This window comes from Gekko japonicus, unplaced genomic scaffold (assembly GCF_001447785.1).
Source record: "Gekko japonicus isolate JY-2015 unplaced genomic scaffold, Gekko_japonicus_V1.1 scaffold861, whole genome shotgun sequence".
Taxonomy (NCBI): Eukaryota; Metazoa; Chordata; class Lepidosauria; order Squamata; family Gekkonidae; genus Gekko; species Gekko japonicus.
Genome location: NW_015169199.1, coordinates 295157 through 315570, shown reverse-complemented (window position 1 = coordinate 315570; position 20414 = coordinate 295157). Strand labels below are relative to the sequence as shown.

Here is a 20414-nt window from a genome sequence, read left to right as displayed (position 1 = left end):
TCAGTTTAACAACTTTGGTATTCTCTTCCCAGAGAAACAGACAGGTTCGTAACTAGAACTGGACACCAACAACTGCTGGATTTCAAGTGTCGAACAGCAGTAGAGGAAAAGAGTTTGCAGAGAAGCGAACCAGTCTGTCCTCCAAACATCGGCACGGAAAATCCTTCACAGCCTCTGTTGCCAAGTTAGCCGAAAACAAAATTTGGACACACCAAGCAGAGTTCTAGCTGCAGATGGTACAATGGCCGGTCTCGGTTGGAATACTCTCTTTCAAATGACAGAGCTTTCTGCTTCCCTTGCAGAAAATTTGCAAAGGACAAAGAGCAGGAGATTGTATTTACAGTTGCCTAGTTTGAGAACTGGAAGACGGCGCTGAACGCTTTAGAGGCACAAAAGAGGATTTTGTAAATGTTACAAAAAAACACAAGAGTCCGTTAGCACCTTGAAGACTAACACAATTTGTGGCAGGGGAGGAGCTTTTGAGAGTCACGTCTCAGTTCTTCAGCTACCTGAAGAATACCTGAAGTGAGCAGTGAAGTCACCTGGTATCTAAAGAAGTGAGCAGTGACTCACAAAAGTTCCTCCCCTGCCACAAATTTTGTTAGTTCTAAAAGTGCTACTGGAGTCTTGCTCTCCTCCTCCTCCTCTTCTTCTTCTTTTAAATTTGGTGTAGTGATTAAGTGTGCGGACTCTAATCTGGGAGGACCGGGTTTGATTCCCCACTCCTCCACTTGCACCTGCTGATGTGACCTTGGGTCAGTCACAAGCTGTGGGCACAGCTATCCTTGAAAAAGAGCAGTTTGTGTCAGAGCTCTCTCAGCCCCACCCACCTCACAGGGTGTCTGTTGTGGGGAGGGGAGGGGAAAGGAGTTTGTCAGCCGCTCTGAGACTCCAAGTGAAGGGCGGGGTATAAATCCAATCTCCTCCTCCTCCTCCTCCCCCTTTTCCTCCTCTTCCTCTTCTTCTTCTTCCTCTTCTTCTGGCTGAAACCTGAATGTGAACTGAATCTACTTGAATAAATCCAAGTTTACCTTTTTTGCAACATACTTCTCGGGAGATTTATTTACGGTACTCGGTATCACGCTTCTAGGACTGAGCGAACTCTTCTATGTTAACCAAATATCCCAACAGGAAAGTTCATGGCCCCGAAAACCTTGTTGTCCTCTAAGCTGCTACTGAGCTTGAATCTAGCCGTACAACAGCGTGACTAGCAGCCCCTTTGATAAGGAGACATTTCCACTGAATGAGCGCAGCCTTGCACTGCCGGGGAGGGGGGCAGGCAGGCAGCATACAGGAGATGAAATACTCGAGGCAGGGCTCCCTTCCTCCCTTCCTGAGAATGACCGCCAGTCTGCTCTGCCCAAGCTGATCCTACCACCTATCAACACTTTTTTTTGTCGCTGTTGCCAGCATTCGTCATGAAGCTTCACTTGCCATCATGGAGGCTGTGGCGAGAACAAATGACTCACCCTTTACTGCAAAAGCTCGGTAATGTTAAGGCTTCGCATTCGAGAGAACGTCCTTGTCAGGGTCAGCCACTCACGCACCTCAACGGTGGACCTTCGAGGAGCCGGGCCAGGGTGTTGCTTCCTAAGCAACGGAGTCTCTTTGGACCTGGGGTCCCCAAAACGATCCCCGTGGGCGCCGTGGCACCCGCAGACCCCTTTCCTGGCTCCTGCCAAGTGGGGTTTTTTTAAGTGGGAGGGGCCAGGCAGAGTTATTGGCTGAAGCAGATTTTTGAAAGCGTTGCTTTTACTGTAGCTGTCCCCACAATACAAGGATATTCATGGTACAACTGAAGGTCATTTCGCACCTGGCTCCACGCGATGCTGCAGCCATTGTGTCAAAATTCCAAAGGTGCGCACAGGCTCAAAGAGATTGGTGATTCCTACTTTGGGCAACGGCAGCCGTTTGGGAGTCCAAATCGCCCTTATAGGCTCTGCCCCTTCATTATCACCACTTACTGGTGCATAGGGCCGGACGTGGGTTGTGAAGTCCAGGATTCAAACCTTCTCCATTCTCCAAGACTTGCCAAGCTCACTGGATAACCAGGGACCAGTGTTCCCTCTAAGCTGAGTTAGTGTGAGCCAGCTCACAGTTTTTTAGTCTCCGGCTCACACAGTTTTGTCTTTGCTCAGGAAGGGTGGCTCCAGAGCAGTGTTCCCTCTAAGCTGAGTTAGTGTGAGCTAGCTCAGAGTTTGTTAGCCTCCGGCTCACACATTTTTGTCCTAGCTCAGGAAGGATAGCTTCAGAGAAAACTAATTTATGCAGTAGCTAAATCTCTCGCTCACAACTTTAATGCCAGCAGTTCACAAAGTAGGATTTTTGCTCACGAGACTCCACAGCTTAGAGGGAGCATTGCTCCAGAGCAAACTAATTTCTGTAGTAACCAAATCGCTCGCTCACACCTTTAATGCCAGTGGCTCACAAAGGAGAATTTTTGCTCACGAGACTCCACAGCTTAGAGGGAGCATTGCTAGGGACCTATCACTGCCAACGATCCCGATTGAGCTCACAAGCAAAGGGAAAATTGGGACGGGGCCGTGCATTATGCCCTACTAAGCTGTTGAAGGAAGGGCAAGGAAATGGATATAAAAGTGCTCAAGTACGCTTTCCAAATGTACAAGATCCAAGATGCTGCATAGTCCTTTTGAAAACCTCATCATAAAAACCAGCTGCAACAAAGACCAGGATGGCTCAGTCCAGCCCGCTCCGGTCAGATCCCAGAAGTTAAGCAGGGTCAGCCCTGGTTAGTGTTTGGATGGGAGACCACCGAGGAAGTCCAGGGTCACAGCGCAGAGGCAAGCAGTGGCAAACTCTCTCTGCTTTTCTCTTGCCTCGAAAACCCTACAGGGCCGCCAGAAGTTGGCTGTGACTTGACGGCAAAAGAAACCCAACAACATCAAAAAAGACACAGCAGGTCAATGAACCAAAAACACGTAGAAAATCTGCAAGAAAAAAGCTACATCACAAGGGTGAAGGTTAAGGTTTATCTCCTCCAGCAAGGAGCGACAGGGCTCACTTGAAGGAGGCAGGCCTCTCTCCCTGACACACGGAACGTGATTCATAAAAAGATGACCAAAGCACCTGCTGGTGGGCCAAAAACTGGCCATGTTTCTCTCTCCCCCCCCACCCAGGATCTTGTCCTTTTCCAGCTTGGTGTAGTGGTTAAGTGCGCGGACTCTAATCTGGGAGAACTTGGTTTGATTCCCCATGCAGCTGCTGGTGGGACCTCAGGTTAGTCACAAGTTCTCTCAGAGCTGTTACCTAAACTGCTGCCAGGCCTAGGGTTGCCAACCTCTAAGTGGGGCCTGAAGGCCCCCCCCCCCCAGACTTACAACTGAACTCCAGCCGAGGCCCCTCCCTTCCCCAAACCCAGCCCTCCTTAGAGTCCACCTCAAAACCTCTAGGGACTCCCCAGGCTGGCCCTGGCAGCCCTTGTCAGGCCAGGCCCCAAGGCTCCCTCCCTCCCTCCTGCCGAGGCCAAAAGAGGCCTGGAAAGGGCCCTGCCCCCACCCTTTGACTCACAGAGCCAGTTAGAAGCCTCCTCCCCCCCACTCAGGCCCGTAGCTAACATGGGGCCCACGGGGCCTGGCCCCCTTGTGTTTCTTTTGGGCCCCCTCCCTCCAGGGCTGCCCCCAAAGTGCTCCAACTTACCACCTGCACTGTACTTCCATTTAATTAGCTGGTGGGCCCCCCCAAGGCCCCCTCCCAAAGAATTCCCTAGCTACGGGGCTGCCCCCACTGCCTCCCTGAACGTTCTAATCTCTCTCTCACCGTTGATGCCTGGAGTTAGATCCCTGCAGAGGCCATTTCAAAAGGTATTGGGGGGAATTCAGCCGTCCCTGGAGGGATTTTTTTACTTCTTGGATTTTTCTGCAGACACAGGAAGTATACTGACTATGTGGGAAAAGCTGTTGGGGCAGAGTGAGCTTCCTGTTAGTGGAAATAAGTATCCGCACAACACGCCCTCTGTTGGAAATTAGATATATAGATAGTGGAAATAAGTATCCGCACAACACGCCCTCTGTTGGAAATTAGATATATAGATAGTATATGAGGACAGACTTTGCCATTGCAATTCTGAATGTATTGAAACTGTTTCGCATATTTGTTTACATTGTCAATTTTACGTGGATTTACATGTTAGATATTTAAACTCTATCTTAGCCAACATGATGAACCTTCCTGATGCTTTAGAAGAAGAAGAGAAGAGGAGATTGGATTTATATCCCGCCCTTCACTACCCAAAGGTGTCTTAGAGCAGCTTACAAACCCTCCCCCTCCCCACAACAGACACCCTGTGAGGTCGGTGGGGCTGAGAGAGCTCTTGACAGAAACTGCTCTTCTTCAAGGACAGCTCTGACAGAACTATGGCTTGCCCAAGGTCATCCAGCCAGGTGCAAGTGGAGGAGTGGGGGAACCAAACCCGGTTCTCCCAGATTAGAGTCCACACACTTAACCACTACACCAAACCGTCTTCTAAATGACTCTCTTCTGGAAATATCAATGAACGTAGCTATGTTTTTACAATCAGTGATAAGCTATGTCAGGAAAACATACAATAAGTAATTGTTTTATCCTACCTACATTACGTTTTATATGTTTTATATGTATGGTTACACTTGGTTTTAAGTGTGTGTGTGTGTGTGTGTATAAATCCTTTTAAAGGTATTTTATGTCAATAAAGGTTAACTGAACTGAACTGAGACATCTAAGCCAGATATCCCCAATGTGGTGCCCATGGGTATCACTGAGTACACTGACACATTTCCTGGAACCTGCTGAGAGTTTTCAGAACGTGGGTGGGGCCAGGTGAGGCTTTTGTCCAGGTGTTCTTCTGATTGGCCATTAGAGATTTCATTGGTTGTCCAGATTTTTTAAAAACCTTGCACTGGCAGTAGATACCACCACAGCAGAAGCATCTTCAATGTGTGATTGAAGGTCACCTGTGGCAGCCATTTTGTGGCTGGCTCAGCCTAACGGGGCAGCCATTTTGTGGTAGCCATTTTGTGGCCACGCCTACCACACTGCATCAGAATTCCAAAGGTGCCTGAAGGCTCAAAAAGGTTGGGGACCCCTGATCTAAGCTTTCATTAACCGTTTGGCTGTTTTCAGAAGGTGAAAAACCAAGCCTGGAGGCTTTTTCTTCAGATATCTGAAGAAGTGAAGCTGTGACTCGCGAAGGCTCCGACCCTGCCACAAATTTTGTTAGTCTTTAAGGTGTTCCTGGACTCTTACTCTTTTCTACTGACCTATCAAAAGTTCAAACAACCCCAAAGGCATCCTCTATCAAGAAAAAAGCTCCTATCGGAAGGAAGAGGAATTGCTGTAATGGAGGTTTTCTCGAAACCCTTCTGTCGGTGACAACAGAAGCAAGAAGGGATAGTCAGATAATTCAATTATTAGCAATAGCTGAGCTCTTATTGCTTTAGATGAAATATAATAACGACAGCAGGGGAAGGCTCCTTTCAATGCAGTCAGCACCGAATATGGCCAGAATCCAAACAGCAGCTGACTCTCAATCTCTGACGCAGCTACCTGGCACAGGAACACGGTCCGGTATCTCCCACAATGTCAAGCCATTATCACCTGATGGAGCCACCATTATAGCCATGGCCAATCTCATCTCCCAGCCTGTTTTCACCCCATTGTCCGTTTATGTTGGGGGGGGGGTGTATGTAAACTTTGAAACAGTGCAGATATAATCCTTTATTAAAAAAAAAGATCCTGGGCCGGTCAAAATGAAGCACTTTCATTCTTCTATGATTTTTACAGCTCAGGATAAAATGTTTCACAGTGAACTTAAGAACATAAGAACATAAGAGATGCCAATGTCGGATCAGGCCAATGGCCCATCCAGTCCAACACTCTGTATCACACAGTGGCCAGAAATATCAGTGCCATCAGGAGGTCCAGCAGTGGGGCCAGGACAACATAAGCCATCCCACTGTTGACCCCCCCAAGCACCAAGATGACAGAGCATCACTTGCCCCAGAGTCCCTATCTATACCTTGTGGTTAATAGCCACTGATGGACCTCTGCTCCATATGCTTATCTAATTCCCTTTTGAAGCCGTCCATGCTTGTAGCTGCCACCACTTCCTGTGGCAGTGAATTCCAAGTGTTAATCACTCTTTGGGTGAAGAAGTACTTCCTTTTATCCGTTCTAACCCGACCGCTCAGCAATTTCATGGAGTGCCCACGAGTTCTTGTATTGTGAGAAAGGGAGAAAAGTACCTCTTTCTCTACCTGCTCTTTCCCATGCATAATCTTATAAACCTCAATCATGTCACCCCTCAGTCGTCATTTCTCCAAGCTAAAGAGCCCTAAGTGCCTTAACCTTTCCTCATAGGGAAAGTTTTCCAACCCTTTTATCAGTCGAGTTGCCCTTTTCTGCACTTTTTCTAAAGCTATAATATCCTTTTTAAGGTGTGGTGACCAGAATTGCACACAGTATTCCAGATGAGGTCGCACCATTGATTTATATAGGGGCATTATGATATTGGCTGATCTGTTTACAATACCCTTCCTAATAATCCCCAGCATAGCATTGGCCTTCTTTATTGCAGTCACACACTGTCTCGACATTTTCAGTGAGTTATCTACTACAACTCCAAGATCTCTCTCTTGATCAGTCTCTGCCAGTTCAGACCCCATCAACGTGTATTTATATTTAGGATTTTTGGCTCCAATGTGCATCACCTTGCACTTGGCCACATTGAACCCCATTTGCCATGTTGACGCCCACTCGCCCATCTTTGACAGATCCCTTTGGAGTGCCTCACAATCCTCACTGGTTTTCACCACCCTGAACAACTTCGTATCATCCGCAAATTTAGCCACTTCACTGCTTACTCCCAACTCCAAATCATTAATGAACAAGTTAAAAAGCAGTGGACCAAGTACTGATCCCTGCGGTACCCCACTGCTTACCCCCCTCCACTGAGAGAACTGCCCATTTATACTCACTCTCTGTTTTCTATTAATTAGCCAGTTTTTGATCCATAAAAGGACTTGAATCACCCCTTTTTACAGCAGGGCAACGTCTTCAACCTTTGTGACCCTTTCTGTGCTACGATATGTCAAAACCTTAGGCCATTTTTGGAGGGGAAAGGGGGGGCAGGAGGGATGGGCAGTGAGGAGGCAGGGCTAATTTGGCAGGGGGCATCGCCCTCAAATGCACTCTCATGACTACGGACCTTACGATCCCGAGGTCTTTTCCCCTCTCAGTCTCAACAAGTTCAGACGCCATTATCCTATACTTGAAGCTGGGATATTTTATTTTATTTTGTCCCAATGCGATACAGACATGATACGGTTGTGAATTGTATGTATTAATAGTACGCCACCCAAACCAGCACCCTCCATGAAGTCCAGAAGAAAATGCTTGTTTATTTTCAAGATCCTACATCCTGCACCCTTCCTTGATATGACAACAGAGTTTATCAGGTCAATTTTATGAGATATTGCTGGGATTCTCAGGGCCAAAGCAGACATTGGGCAAGTGCAAAGATACCACAGAAAATGACCCCTCCTTCCCAAGAGTATCTAGAGTCTTGTTGTGGCGGCCACTGGCTCCTGCTCCACATTACTGGCAGAGAAATGTGGAAAGTTCTGCTATCACAAGGTGATGTGGTGAAGTTGTATGAAACATTTCCCATGAAAAAAAGAGGGGGAAATAAGGGACCGCTTTCAGCTGGAGCAGCTGGAGCAGACCATTTATAGAATGTCTGATTTGGCCCTCCTGAAATGCACGATATGATTAATAAAATATCTCTAGTTCTCAAAAATCAGATTCTCTTTCCCTTTTTTTTTCTTTCCCTAAGCTATTCTGTGTCTGCCTCCTTTAATAGGGAGAGGAATTGATCCAGAAGATCATTACAAGAACAGAGTTTAGGTAATGTATCCATACTCTGAAAACAAAGGAATTATTTCCCTCCCTTTCCCATCTCAAAAGATCAGAAATAATTCTATGACGAAAGATCTCTCCCCCCCAAGACCTTTCAAAATCAGCCTGGAAAAGCTTGGCTGTATTTTAAAGTCCCCCCCCCCACACACCCCGTCTCCCTCTCTTATTGCAAACAGGTGACAAGTACAATACGTTGGGCTGAAATAGATGAATGAAGCAATTTAAAGTCCCATAATTGCTTGGGCGGGAGAGGAAGGGAAGAGGAAATGTATCTGAATACTCACTTTGACGAATCTATGAAGTATATTACAAGAGCACCAATACTAAGAGCGAAGACTAAGACAACCTGCAAAAGAGAAAGGGGGGGGGGAGAGAAAGGCAGTCACTTAACAGGAAGCAGGTAAGCAATTTATTGTTAAATGTTTCAGAGCTCCCTCTTAATTGCCATCCGCAAACCAACAACAGGCCTTGCAGAGTTCGACCTGACTGAGGCACCAGGTGGGTAATATAGATGCACTCATGCCCAAGGCAACACGATCCAGATGACAAACCATTTGGTGGTAAAAATTGAGTACCTGATGAGATAATGGACAATATGTTGTTCTTTAATAATCTGCTTCGCTCATGCTGACCCAGTATGCATCATGTTTGTATCAAATTCCCGGAGGCCCTGAAATCTTCGGGAACAGCTTTGCTATCAAACCTCATTTTTCAAGGGTAGATCTTGTGGTATCAGTAGGGTTCCCAACCTCCAGGTGACGGCTGGAGATATCCTGTTATTACAATCGATGTTCAGGTGGCAGAGATCAGCTCCCCTGGAGAAAATGGCCACTTTGGAAGGTGGACTCTATGGCGTTATACCCCAGTGAAGCCCCTCCCCTCTCCAAGCCCCACCCCCTCAGGCTCCCCCCCCTCCCAATCTCCAGGGATTTTCCAACCTGGAGCTGGCAACCCTAATATCAGCAATGGAGCCTTCTCAGACGTTGTTGCTGGTTGTTTGTTTGGTTTCAATGGTTTCGAAATACGATTTTTATTATGAAGATTGTAATTCGTTAGCTGCCTTGGTGGCCCTCATGAGGGCAGAAAGGCAGGGCATTAAAATTTGTGAAATAAATAAAGAAGAAGAAGAAGAAGAGATTGGATTTATACCCCGTCCTTCACTTTGAGTCTCAGAGCGGCTTACAAACTCCTTTCCCTTCCCCTCCCCACAACAGACACCCTGTGAGGTGGGTGGGGCTGAGAGAGCTCTGACACAAACTGCTCTTTTTCAAGGACAGCTGTGCCACAGTTTGTGACTGACCCAAGGTCACATCACCAGGTGCACGTGGAGGAGTGGGGAATCAAACCCGGTTCTCCCAGATTAGAGTCCAGGCACTTAACCACTACACCAAACTGGCTCTCAAATTCCTGCCAAATGACTGCACGGCTCAGCTTTAGGCGGCTTTTTATCCAAAGAAGGGATTCAAAGAGTATCAGGGACCCGGCAGATTCCTTGATACCTTCCAGCTGCAAATAAGATATTTCATGATGACTAAAGTTACCAGCTCTGGGTTGGGAAATTCCTGAAGAATTGGGGCAAACCCTGGGGAGGGCAGTGCTTGAGGAAGTGAGGGACCTCAACGCTATAGAACACCATAGACTCCGCCCTCCAAAGCAGCCATTTTCTCCACGCGAACCGATCTCGGTCACCTGGAGATCAGTTATAATTTCAGGAGATCCCCAGGCCCCACCTGGTGGTTGGCCACCTTAATGCTGACCTGGTGGGTTACTTGTACAGCTGAGCAGATCTGGCAAAATTATGAGTCTTGGTGGTATTGATGTCTGTATGTGACCGATTCCACACAAGCAGCTGAGCCGCCCTGGCTCTTCCGTTTGCCCCGGTTGCATTGGCCAATTTCACACTATTCGCTGCACAGCCGCATTTTGACGCACATCCCCTCCCCTGATTTCCCCCGTGTCTTCGCAATCTCAAAAAACTAGGATCTAAAAGACGCGGGGGAAATCGAAAGGGGGGGGGAGATGCAGGTCAAAATGCGGCCACTCAGCGAATAGTGTGAAACTGACCCATGCAACGGGGGCAAACTTTTCCATGCAACTGGGGCACACGGAAGAGGCGAGGGCGGAATCAGTCTGTATGTTGTGGGAAATCGGTCTGTATGTTTATTGGCAACACTCTCTGGCTGTATTTTCACACCGTTGGATTGTGCTACATCCATCATTCACAACTGGACAAGAAGAATCCATGAGTCCTCCCTTTCCAAACGGAATTGAAATTCTCTCCCTAGAAACCATATGCTGAGAAATGAATGTTAATTCTCACCGGTGTTATAGTGGCAATAATAAACATTTTTTTTAAAAAGTTCCAACTGCGGTAGCTGTTACTGTGTTGCCCAGAGGTTGAAGGGAAGATGAGGAATCATGCTAATTACAAGACAGAAGACTATCCTCACACAGCACAGATTGTGCTTGCAATACACACAAAAGAGCAAAACAGAATCACAACAAATCAACTCAGGGGGGAAACAGAAGTATCACATGGAAAGAAAGGGGAGAAAGTGGATTAATAATGATAGACTAATGAGGACTTAAGGAGCTGTGGTGGCTCAAGTGGTTAAGATGCTGAACTACAGGCTGTGGAAGGTCGGTAGTTCAGCCGTTCGAGACCCAAGTGCGCTGCATGACGGAGTGAGCTCCCATCTCTAGTTCCAGCTCCTGCCAACCTAGCAGTTCGAAAGCAAGAAATTGCAAATAGATAAATAGGTACCACTTCAGTGGGAAGGTAACAGCGTTCTGTGTGCCTTGGTGTTTAGTCATGCCGGCCACATGACCACAGAAATGTCTTTGGACAGCGCTGGCTCTTCTGCTTTGAAACGGAGATGAGCACCACAAGCCTAGAGTCGGACTCGACTGGCTCCAGGTAGTGAAGGGAGAGTATAAATTCAATCTCTTCTTCTTCTTCTTCTTCTTCTTCTTCTTCTTCTTCTTCTTCTTCTTCTTCTTCTTCTTCTTCTCGTCAAAAGAATGCCAGCTCTTGCTTTGTATCTTTTCAACACCTTTACAATCTCCTGCTGTGTTCATCATGCAAGGCTATCAATATCACTAGTCACTGTGCATTCTGACTGGCGCGTGTCTTTCTTTTCGAAAACCTGCTTCTTGGAAAGGGTCCAGAAATCCCATATTCCATGCTCAGCACCCCCAGTTCTCAGTTAAAACGGCTGGGATGCCATTGACGTGGTAGAGCTGTCAGCTATGCTGCCAGGGGGGTTGGGGAGTTCATTCTGTGTCTTGTTAATTGCTATTGCATTCCTATCCCTGCGATTATGCCTTTGCTGAAATGCTTATCTTTACAGGTGTGCAGGAGGAGGTTGTGGTGTCTGGAGAACTCCTCTTTACCGTGGGAGACTTCCAGTTCTCAGCTAACGCTTGCCGCTCTAGCCCGCGTGCCTAATTGGCCAATGCCATGGGAGGGGGTGCATATGAATACCCTATATCCTATTATGCTCTACTGGCTGTGGCCATTCCTAACAGTGCCTGTGTTATTGCAAAGCATCTATAGCTTTGCAATAAAAGTATAACCGTTCCTGAATGCGTGTACTTCGTTGTTAGCTGTGGGTTCTGACAGGAGCCAAAGCAGAGAGTGCTATAGCCTCAACAGGTTACAGCTTAAGGTAGTGCCTCATATTTTATACATCTCACAGGCATCGTGTCATTTCCTGCTAGCTTGTTGTGTCTGAGAAGCAAGCAGGGTGTGAGACTGATAAAAATCAATATGGTGTGCGCAGAAAGTAAGCAAGGAAATCAAACCTAAAAGAAAGGGTTAGGGTTAGGGGAGGGGAGGGGGTGCAAAACCATTGGGAACTCTGTTTTCCTGTAAAATGGGAGTCTATATACTGTTTCTGGGAGAAGCCAAAATAAAATAATTAAGCAAAAAAAAAACACCTAATAATTAAGCTAAAAAAAACAAAATAAAATAATTAAGCTAAAAAAAAACCACCTTCTCAGAAGTTCCCACTCCATTCTCCATAAATTATGTGGATGCAGGTCATTGTTTAGTCCAATCAAGCACATCGGAAAGCAATTCAGGTCAGATGTGGGTCGGGTTGCCATCTCCCAGTTCCCAGTGGGGGCTTCCCCCTCTTTGTGGGGCTCCGATCTGCCGCCGGCCAGCTGGCTGAAAGGGGGACGCCCCACCTCCCAACAGAGAAATCACTGGGCGATGCCCCAGACGTGATGACACTACCCAGAAGTTATGTCATTGCATCGGGAATGTCGGGGGTGATGCTCTAGTTTTTGGGCAAACTCTATGGTTTTGAAGGCAAAAAACCCATAGAGATGTGCCCAAAGACTAGAGTGTCACCCCCCCCACCGATGCCCCCAAGTGATGACATCACTTCTGGGTGACATCAGTGCGGAATGTGCACTCTGTGCGCGTGCCAGAAAATCCTGGAGAAGAGGCTGAATCCGCCCGCGGGCAGCCAGGTAGGATCTGGCAACCCTAGATGTGGGTTTATTTTGCCTAACTGGGGGGAAAAAACACAAGAAAAACAATGCCCCCCCCCGTAATGAAATCTCAGAATTACAAATAAACCTGGGCAATATGAACAGGAAACCTCCCACAGTGCATATCAACTGCCTGATCAGTGACTCCTAGAACCAGCTTCACAAATCTTGCGGCTATTCAGTGAAACAATCTTAAATCAGAGTAATCCAAGAGGAATTCATATACCTGCAGAGCTTTCCCTCCACCATCCCTTTTTGATTTTCCTTGCTTAAGAAAATGGTTTCCTGCCATGGCGGACCTGCATTTTGGGGACCCTGAAGCTTGAACTGTTATGGGGGCCCCCGAGAAAATGTTGAAATCTGACCAATTGCAGGGACAATTTGAGGCCATATGAAACGGGTATTAGAGCATATACTAAGATCAATAATAAGTACTTCGACCCATTGGCATGATTCTGTCACTAAAATAGCCTTATTTGAATAAGAAACACTTTAAAAAAATGCCATCAATTCTGTTGAAAAATTCACTCATTTAAAAAAAAAAAAGTTAATTCAGGGCCCCTCCTGAAGTTTAAGCTTCATTATCCCCTGGTTTCCTGTCCTGCATTAAAAGGTACAATAGCATGTGGAATAAATGGTCCCATGTCTTTATGGCAAACTACAGTTTAATAATCTACAATGATTACTGCCGTACCTGTACAGTGAGGGAAACTGCTTTCCACAAACAAGATTCCTATGTGAAGAAGAATTCCCATGGGCTCAATTTTCAAGCAATTACCACACCGTTAGTGAGATACACCAACTCAGGTTAGAAGAACCATCCCCAGTCCCACTCTGAATTTACATCTCTTGGCCAAATCTCTGTTCAATAAGTACCCTTCCTTGAGACAGCTGCTTTTGATCATTCCGTAAGTACGAGCCAAAATTTGTTTATGACCGAGCATCATATATGGGGCTATTCATTTTATCTTTCCGACAGAAAGCTAAGGCAGAACAAGCTGAATACAAACAAGACAGTGGTGATACTGGCTAGAAAGCCACTTGCCCTAGACGGAGTGATTTTTTTTTCAGAACAGGTCAAGAGCTTGAGATACTCATGGAACCTGCCTTGCTGTTTGAAAAGCAGGTTGGCACAGTGTCCAGGAACACCTTCTGTCAGCAGCCTCCGATTCACCTCGTTACCCACACTTGGTCGATCTGGCCACGCTGATCCATCCTTCTGTAACATCACAGCTAGATTACTGCAACATGCTCTTCACGGGGCTACCCTTGAAGACAACCTGGAAACTACAGCTGGTCTAGAATGCAGCAGCCTGACTACTGCCAGGGGGCTAGCTGCTGAGAATATTCACCTTGTTACCCACACTTGGTCGATCTGGCCACGCTGATCCATGCTTCTGTAACATCACAGCTAGATTACTGCAACATGCTCTTCATGGGGCTACCCTTGAAGACAACCTGGAGACTACAGCTGGTCTAGAATGCAGCAGCCTGACTACTGTCAGGGGGCTAGCTGCTGAGAATATATATTGCCCACTTTGTAAAATCTACATTGGCTGCCAGTCTGTTTCCAAGTTCAATTCATGGTCCTGGGTATAACCTTCAAAGCCCTTCACAACCTGGGACCCACAATATTTGAAGGACTGTCTCCTTCCACGTGTCCCTGTGTGCCAGCTACGATCATTGGGCAGCCATCTGTTGGCTATCCCACCATCATCATCTTGGACAACTTTTACTGGAAAGAAAAATCCCATTGATTTCAGCACAGCTGACTTGTAGATCTGAGTGACGAGTGGCTTGCAGAATTCCGGACAGATTGCCAGAGAGCAGTCTTGCCGAGAAATGACGAACCAAAACTCTCCAAGGAAACAAAGGACTCGGAAGCTCTGTTCTTCGAACCATCATTCAGCTGTGTATTAGCACTTTCTGAAGCATGGATAACAGATATTATATATGGTACAGTGAAGCTCTGCAGTGGCACAGTCCACTGAAAAGCTAAATAGGCCTTGCATTATTTTGCTTTTGTCTAACAAGAGAAAAAAAACACTATTAATTCTTTGGTATGAGACTTTTCTGCACTCCACACTTTGGCCGACTTGAAATGAGTTGTGAGGGTGCTCGTCAGATCCAAATCACCAACAGATTCAGCTGTCTTCGTATCGAGACCTGTATCCTCATTAGAGTCCTTTCACTCTAATTCTAGACACACACACCCCTTTGAATAATGTTTTACTAATCATTTAGATAGGGAAGGTTGTTCTCGCAAAATTTAAGTAGCCATTCAATCCTAAAGAACAAGTTTCATCCATCTCCTAGAAATCTTCCTGTACTTCAGGGCGTCTTACGATCTCCTTCCCCTTCCCCTCCCCACGACAGACACCCTGTGAGGTAGGCACGGCTCCCTCCTTCCCTCTCTCCTCCCATCTATTTCCTTCCTTCCTTCCTGCCTGCCTGCCTGCCTGTTTTCTTTATTCCCTCCCTCCCCATCTAAAGTTAAATATCATTATCAATACCTGCTTTTACCCCTTTTGTTTTTATTTTTGGCAGTGTCATGTAATATTAATAAAAAGCAAATTTGTATATTTTTTCAATAAAAATGTGTGGGTTATATTTGTTCATGTCTTATGCCTCTCAAGCACAGATTAAGCAAGTTTGGCCACCCCTAATCTAGTGGTTGATTCAATATTGGTTCTAATGAAAATTACTCAAGAAGCACCTCTGTGTGTGAAGCACGGCAGCCTCGGTATGTGGATCTCCACCATTTCAGATCTGACCATCAGCAACTTCAGAGATCTCTTCTGTCATTTTTCAATCCCATAAAAAGTCTCTCTGTAACCCCCAGTTACAGAAACTGTGTCACGAACTGAGCCAACAAAATGCAACAAGTTACTGACACTGGGATGGGTGCAGGCACCCTGCCTCAAGCAAAATCGAAAGCCCTCCTACAGCCTAAGGGGCCTTCATTCAACTTACATGGCCCTCCTTCCAACAGAAGAGCCACTTCAATTGGGGGGAAACGCTAGGGTTGCCAAGTCGGGTGTTGCGCCGCAGCGGGGGACTCCCGGCTGGCATCTGGAGCGCACAGGCGCCGCACGCACGTCACCCGCAAGTGACGTGCCGCCGCCGGGCACGCTGGGGGCGGAGCCATGACCATCCGAGGGAAAACCATAGAGTTTTCCCTCGGATGACCGTGGCCCCGCCCCCAGCGTGCCCGGTGTGGTTGTGTCACTTCCGGGTGATGCGCACGTCGGGGTAGGGCTCCCCCCGGGGCCCGATCCGCCGGCGGCGGGGAATGGGCCTCTGGGGCGGGGGTTTCCCCGCCCCCTGGGGGGACTTGGCAAGCCTAGGAAACTCTGTTGGCTAAGGAGCTGGCAGGATCCGCTCCATGTTCTTCAGTCTGGTGGTGCAAAGTGCCATCAAGTGGCAGCCGACTTATGGTGGCCCAGTAGGGTTTTCAAGGCAAGAGACATTCAGAGGTGGTTTGGTTTGCCATCGCCGGCCTCTGCCTAGCGACCCTGGACTTCCCTGGTGGTCTCCCATCCAAGTCCTAACCAGGGCTGGCCCTGCTGAGCTCATGAGTTCTGATGAGACCAGGCCAGCCTGGGCCATCCAGGTCAGGACAGGGACAAACAGGGGTGGTTTGCCATTGCCTGCCTCTGCGTAGCAACCCAGGACTTCCTTGGTGGTCTCACACTGAAATACTACCTGACCAGATGGGGCCAGCCTGGGCCATACAGGTCAGGGCGTCTTCAATCAACAGCCGACTGATTTTAACAGAACTGTAATGTATTCAATGGGCTGCCTATTGGATGCATAGTGTTGTGAAACATCTAATTGAATTGCCATGTTGAGCTTCGTCCTGGGCTAGGATCCAAATACATCCAATCAGGTTGCCAGCCCAGGAACTAACATCCAATCACTTCACAGCAAGCTCTCTGAGCGGGGACGCTCGTGATTGGTCTTTATTGGTACAACCTCATTGGTTGGTAATTGTACAGTGGGCGTGGCTATATTAGCCGGGAATGTTTAAAAGCAGGACTACTGCAATGGAAAAGCTGAACTGTTCTGTTCTGTCTATTTGATGTTGATCTGTGTTGGAGTTGTGTTCGAGTTGAAGAATAAAGTTGTTTTCTTGCTGAATCACTCTCCGACTGCTTTGTTAAGCGAGCGACTTAACAAGAACTACCCAGGCATATATTTGGCACACAGCAATAAGAAGACTTCTCAGATGTTCACTCACCAAATGACCTGGCAGCAGAGCCCCACATTCCCTTACGGGAAGGGAACCATCCAAAGAACAGAGCAGGGAGGGGGAAATGCAGGAGGCCAAGAACCAAGAGGCTGCCCCTGCTAAAACCCGGCCAGCTAAGAGCTTTTAAAGAGTATTATTATTACTCTAGACAATCAGATGGCAGCACACAGTTTGGTGCAACTAGGTGTGTCGTCTTCTCGAAGAGGATTGTACTTCAGGTGTGTCCTTGGAAGTTTTGATGGTACTATAGCAGGAGAACCGCCAAGTAGAGCAACAAAGCAAGGCAGGGCAGGGCAGGGTAGGCTAGTACAGATGGAACTGCCGCCACCTCAACCATAGGCCTGATGGAATATCTCCGATTTGCAGGCCCTGCGGAACTGCATCAGGTCCCAAAGGGCCCAGATCTCACTCGGGAGAGTGTTTCACTAGGCCGGTGCCAGAGCCGAGAAGGCCCTACAAAACCCAAGAAGGCCCTGGCTCTGGTTGAAGCTAAGTGGGTACCTTTTGAGCCGGGGATCACCAATAGATTTTGACCCACCGAGCATAATGCTCTCTGAGGGACCTACCAGGAGAGATGGTTCCAAAGATTATGTCGGTCCCAGACTGAAAGGGATTTAAAGGTTAAAGCCAACACCTTGATCTTGATTCAATACTCCACCGAAGCCAGTGTGGCTGGTGGAGCACTGGTTGAACGTGTACTCTTGAAGGTGTTCCAGTGACGGTGTGTAGACGGTGACGATGGAGATGCGTTGGAATCGCTTGGGGACTTGCACTCATCTGGAGTAGGGAATGGGATGTGGCAAGGCTGTGGTCGTCATGACCTGGCAGGGGCAGACCCTTCAGGGTCAGAGAATGGCAGGGGCAGGGCAGCCCCGGGGGCTACTGGCCTGGTGAACTTCCACAAGCCACGCTAAAAAAAATGGCTAGGTCCTTAACCAGTGTGGCCGTTCACGAATCGGCTTTGAAAACAAAAGATAAAAGTGGCTAGTCTACAAGTGTTTTGATTGGCCCGTCGGCCCACACACAGTAGCCACGCGCACACACAAATAACCAACATTTCTTAAGCTTCCCCATCTGCTCACCTGAAGATAATTCTTGGTTGCCATGGGCGACTTAGTCAAGTGGGTATTTATAGAGCATTCCTGAGAGTGTATCAGTGGAATCTACTTCCTACTCCCCAACACAGAGATTGTGTTGCCCCCACCCCAACCAAGACAGGAGTCTGAGGGGGTATGTAAAGGAAGATTCAAATGGGATATAAGAAGGCGGGGGGGGGGGAGGTTTAATTATTAGTCCATATACTGCTGCAAAAAAAAAAAAAGGCTATTTCAGTACTACTGCAAATCATTCAAACAAGAAAAATGATTTTCATGACTAGTATGTTACAGAATAGGAGCTGCGGTGGCTCAAGTGGTTAAGACGCTGAACTGCAGGCTGTGGAAGGTCGGTAGTTCAGCAGTTTGAGACCCAAGTGTGCCGCATGACTGAGTGAGCTCCCATCTCTGGTCCCAGCTCCTGCCAACCTAGCAGTTCGAAAGCAAGAAATTGTAAGTAGATAAATAGGTACCGCTTCGGTGGGAAGGTAACAGCGTTCCATGCGCCTCGGCATCTAGTCATGCCAGTCACATGACCATGGAAACATCTTCGGATAGCGCTGGCTCTTCGGCTTGGAAACGGAGATGAGCACCACAACCTTAGAGTTGGATTCGACTGGCTTTCAAGCAAGGGAAACCTTTATCTTTACCTAGAGTCAAATCCCTTGTGAGGTGATATGGCACCTTCTCCGCTTTACAAGATTCCACCACAATGATAATTAATATAGCACTTAATATGTCTCTCAGTTTTGCAGCTTGTATTGTTCTTTGCTCTTATAAATGGTTGTACTCTCAAATGTAATGCTTGTTATTCTGTTTCAACAAGTTGGTTGTATTATTATGCTCAGCTGTTATATGTGCAAAATGTATCTCTCTCTCCAGATGAATGCTTATATGAAACTATATATGTCACTATATATGTCTCAATAAAATTTGAAAAATTAAAAAGAAGAAGAAGAAAAGATTGGATTTATACCAATGGCTTGCAAAAGGCATCTTCCCTTCACTACCCGAAGGTGTCTCAGAGCGGCTTACGAACTCCTTTCCCGTCCCCTCCCCACAACAGACACCCTGTGAGGTAGGTGGGGCTGAGAGAGCGCTGACAGAAAGTGCTCTTTTTCAAGGACAGCTGTGCCAGAACTATGGCTTGCCCAAGGCTATCCAGCAGGTGCAAGTGGAAGAGTGGGGAATCAAACCCGGTTCTCCCAGATTAGAGTTTGCGCACTTAACCACTACACCAAAAAGAAATCCGGTACATTCTGAACATGTATCAGCAGCAGGTAGAGGATGGATGATATGCTCTAAACACCGCTTTTTTTTTAATTTATGAGCAAAAAGTCAATGCTAACATATGGGGTGATCAATTGCAAAAAAGAAATGCACGTTCTATGCAGGAAAGTTTGGTTTTCAAGCAAATTATTCGCAAAGATCGCATCATTATGTAAAATCTTTGTTGAGTGTACAGACAGCTATTTCTGTGTTTTGTACAATCATTTATGTCTGCTGTTTCCTAAAAACCCTATAAAAGGCGAATCGTATCTTTCCGCTCTCAGACACATTTCCCCCCCTTCCGCTTTCCAACAGCTGGATTCCCCCTCCCTAAATTATAATCATTTGTGAGCCAAGTGATAGCTGAAGGACACAAATCTTTACAGGAAAGAAAACTGGGGAAATTAACTGCAGGAAAGATGATTGCTGGGTACATCTTCGCTGGTTTCCTTTGTAAATCCAAGTGATTAAGCATATTTAGATTCCTTTCCAAAACATCAAAAGAGGCACATTTTAAGCCTTCAAAGAGCAGGATCACTAGGGAGGCAGGAAAATCCTCTGCAACCATCAAACAGAAAAATCAATTTAGGTGAAACGACTGAAAAACAAGAAGAGGCAAGAGAACAAAAAAATGGCAGAACAGGAGATCTGCAAACACCACCTCGCAAAACCTATAATCGTCTGATAACTGAACCCAGATACACAAAACCTGTCTTTATAGTTCCATCAGTCTTTCCACCTTCCCACACTTAGTGTACAATATTCTGGACATTTATCTACAATACGCAATGACTAAAAACCAAGGTGCACGGAACACTGTTACCTTCCCCCACCGAAGTGGTACCTATTTATCTACTTGCAATTTCTTGCTTTTGAACTGCTAGGTTGGCCGGAGCTGGAACTAGAGATGGGAGCTCACTCCATCATGCGGCACACGGGTCTCAAACTGCTGAACTACTGACCTTCCACAGCCTGCAGTTCAGCGTCTTAACCACTTGAGCCACCGCAGTTTAAAGGGATTACAGTCCCTTTAAACACCTTCCAGGTGAACTCGCCACTTCAAGAAGCCCTTTAACTGGCTTCAGAGTTCACTCATGGCTTGCAAAAGGCATCTAAAGGGATCACAATCCCTTTAAATGCCTTTCCCCCCTTGGGATACGTTGGGTTACTCCTAGAATGTTAGGGGTTGGGCTTGGGCTACTCCTAGAATGTTAGGGGTTGGGCTTGGGCTGAGAGGCAGAAGTCAAGTCCGGTCTGAGGTTGTTGCCAGGAGAGTAAGAGCGAGAGCCAGATTAGGAGTCCGAAAGAGGGGTCGTCTGAAGTAGGGGTTGGGAAGCCAGGAATCCGAGCCAGAGCGGGGACCCCAGAATAGGAGATGAAGGTGGATG

The 20414-nt window shown here is 47.0% G+C and overlaps 1 protein-coding gene across 1 annotated transcript in view; it reads right to left on the bottom strand.

The window, feature by feature from the left end:
- KCNMA1 (potassium channel, calcium activated large conductance subfamily M alpha, member 1) overlaps positions 1 to 17769 on the bottom strand; it is a 427405-nt gene extending 409636 nt beyond the window's left edge. Inside the window, exons 1-2 of the mRNA XM_015416325.1 lie at positions 17746 to 17769; positions 8196 to 8257 (exon numbers count right to left, since the gene is read on the bottom strand). Coding sequence (XP_015271811.1) covers positions 8196 to 8257; positions 17746 to 17769 — 86 coding nt within the window. The remainder of the gene's footprint in view (positions 1 to 8195; positions 8258 to 17745) is intronic.
- Positions 17770 to 20414: the final 2645 nt, after the last annotated feature.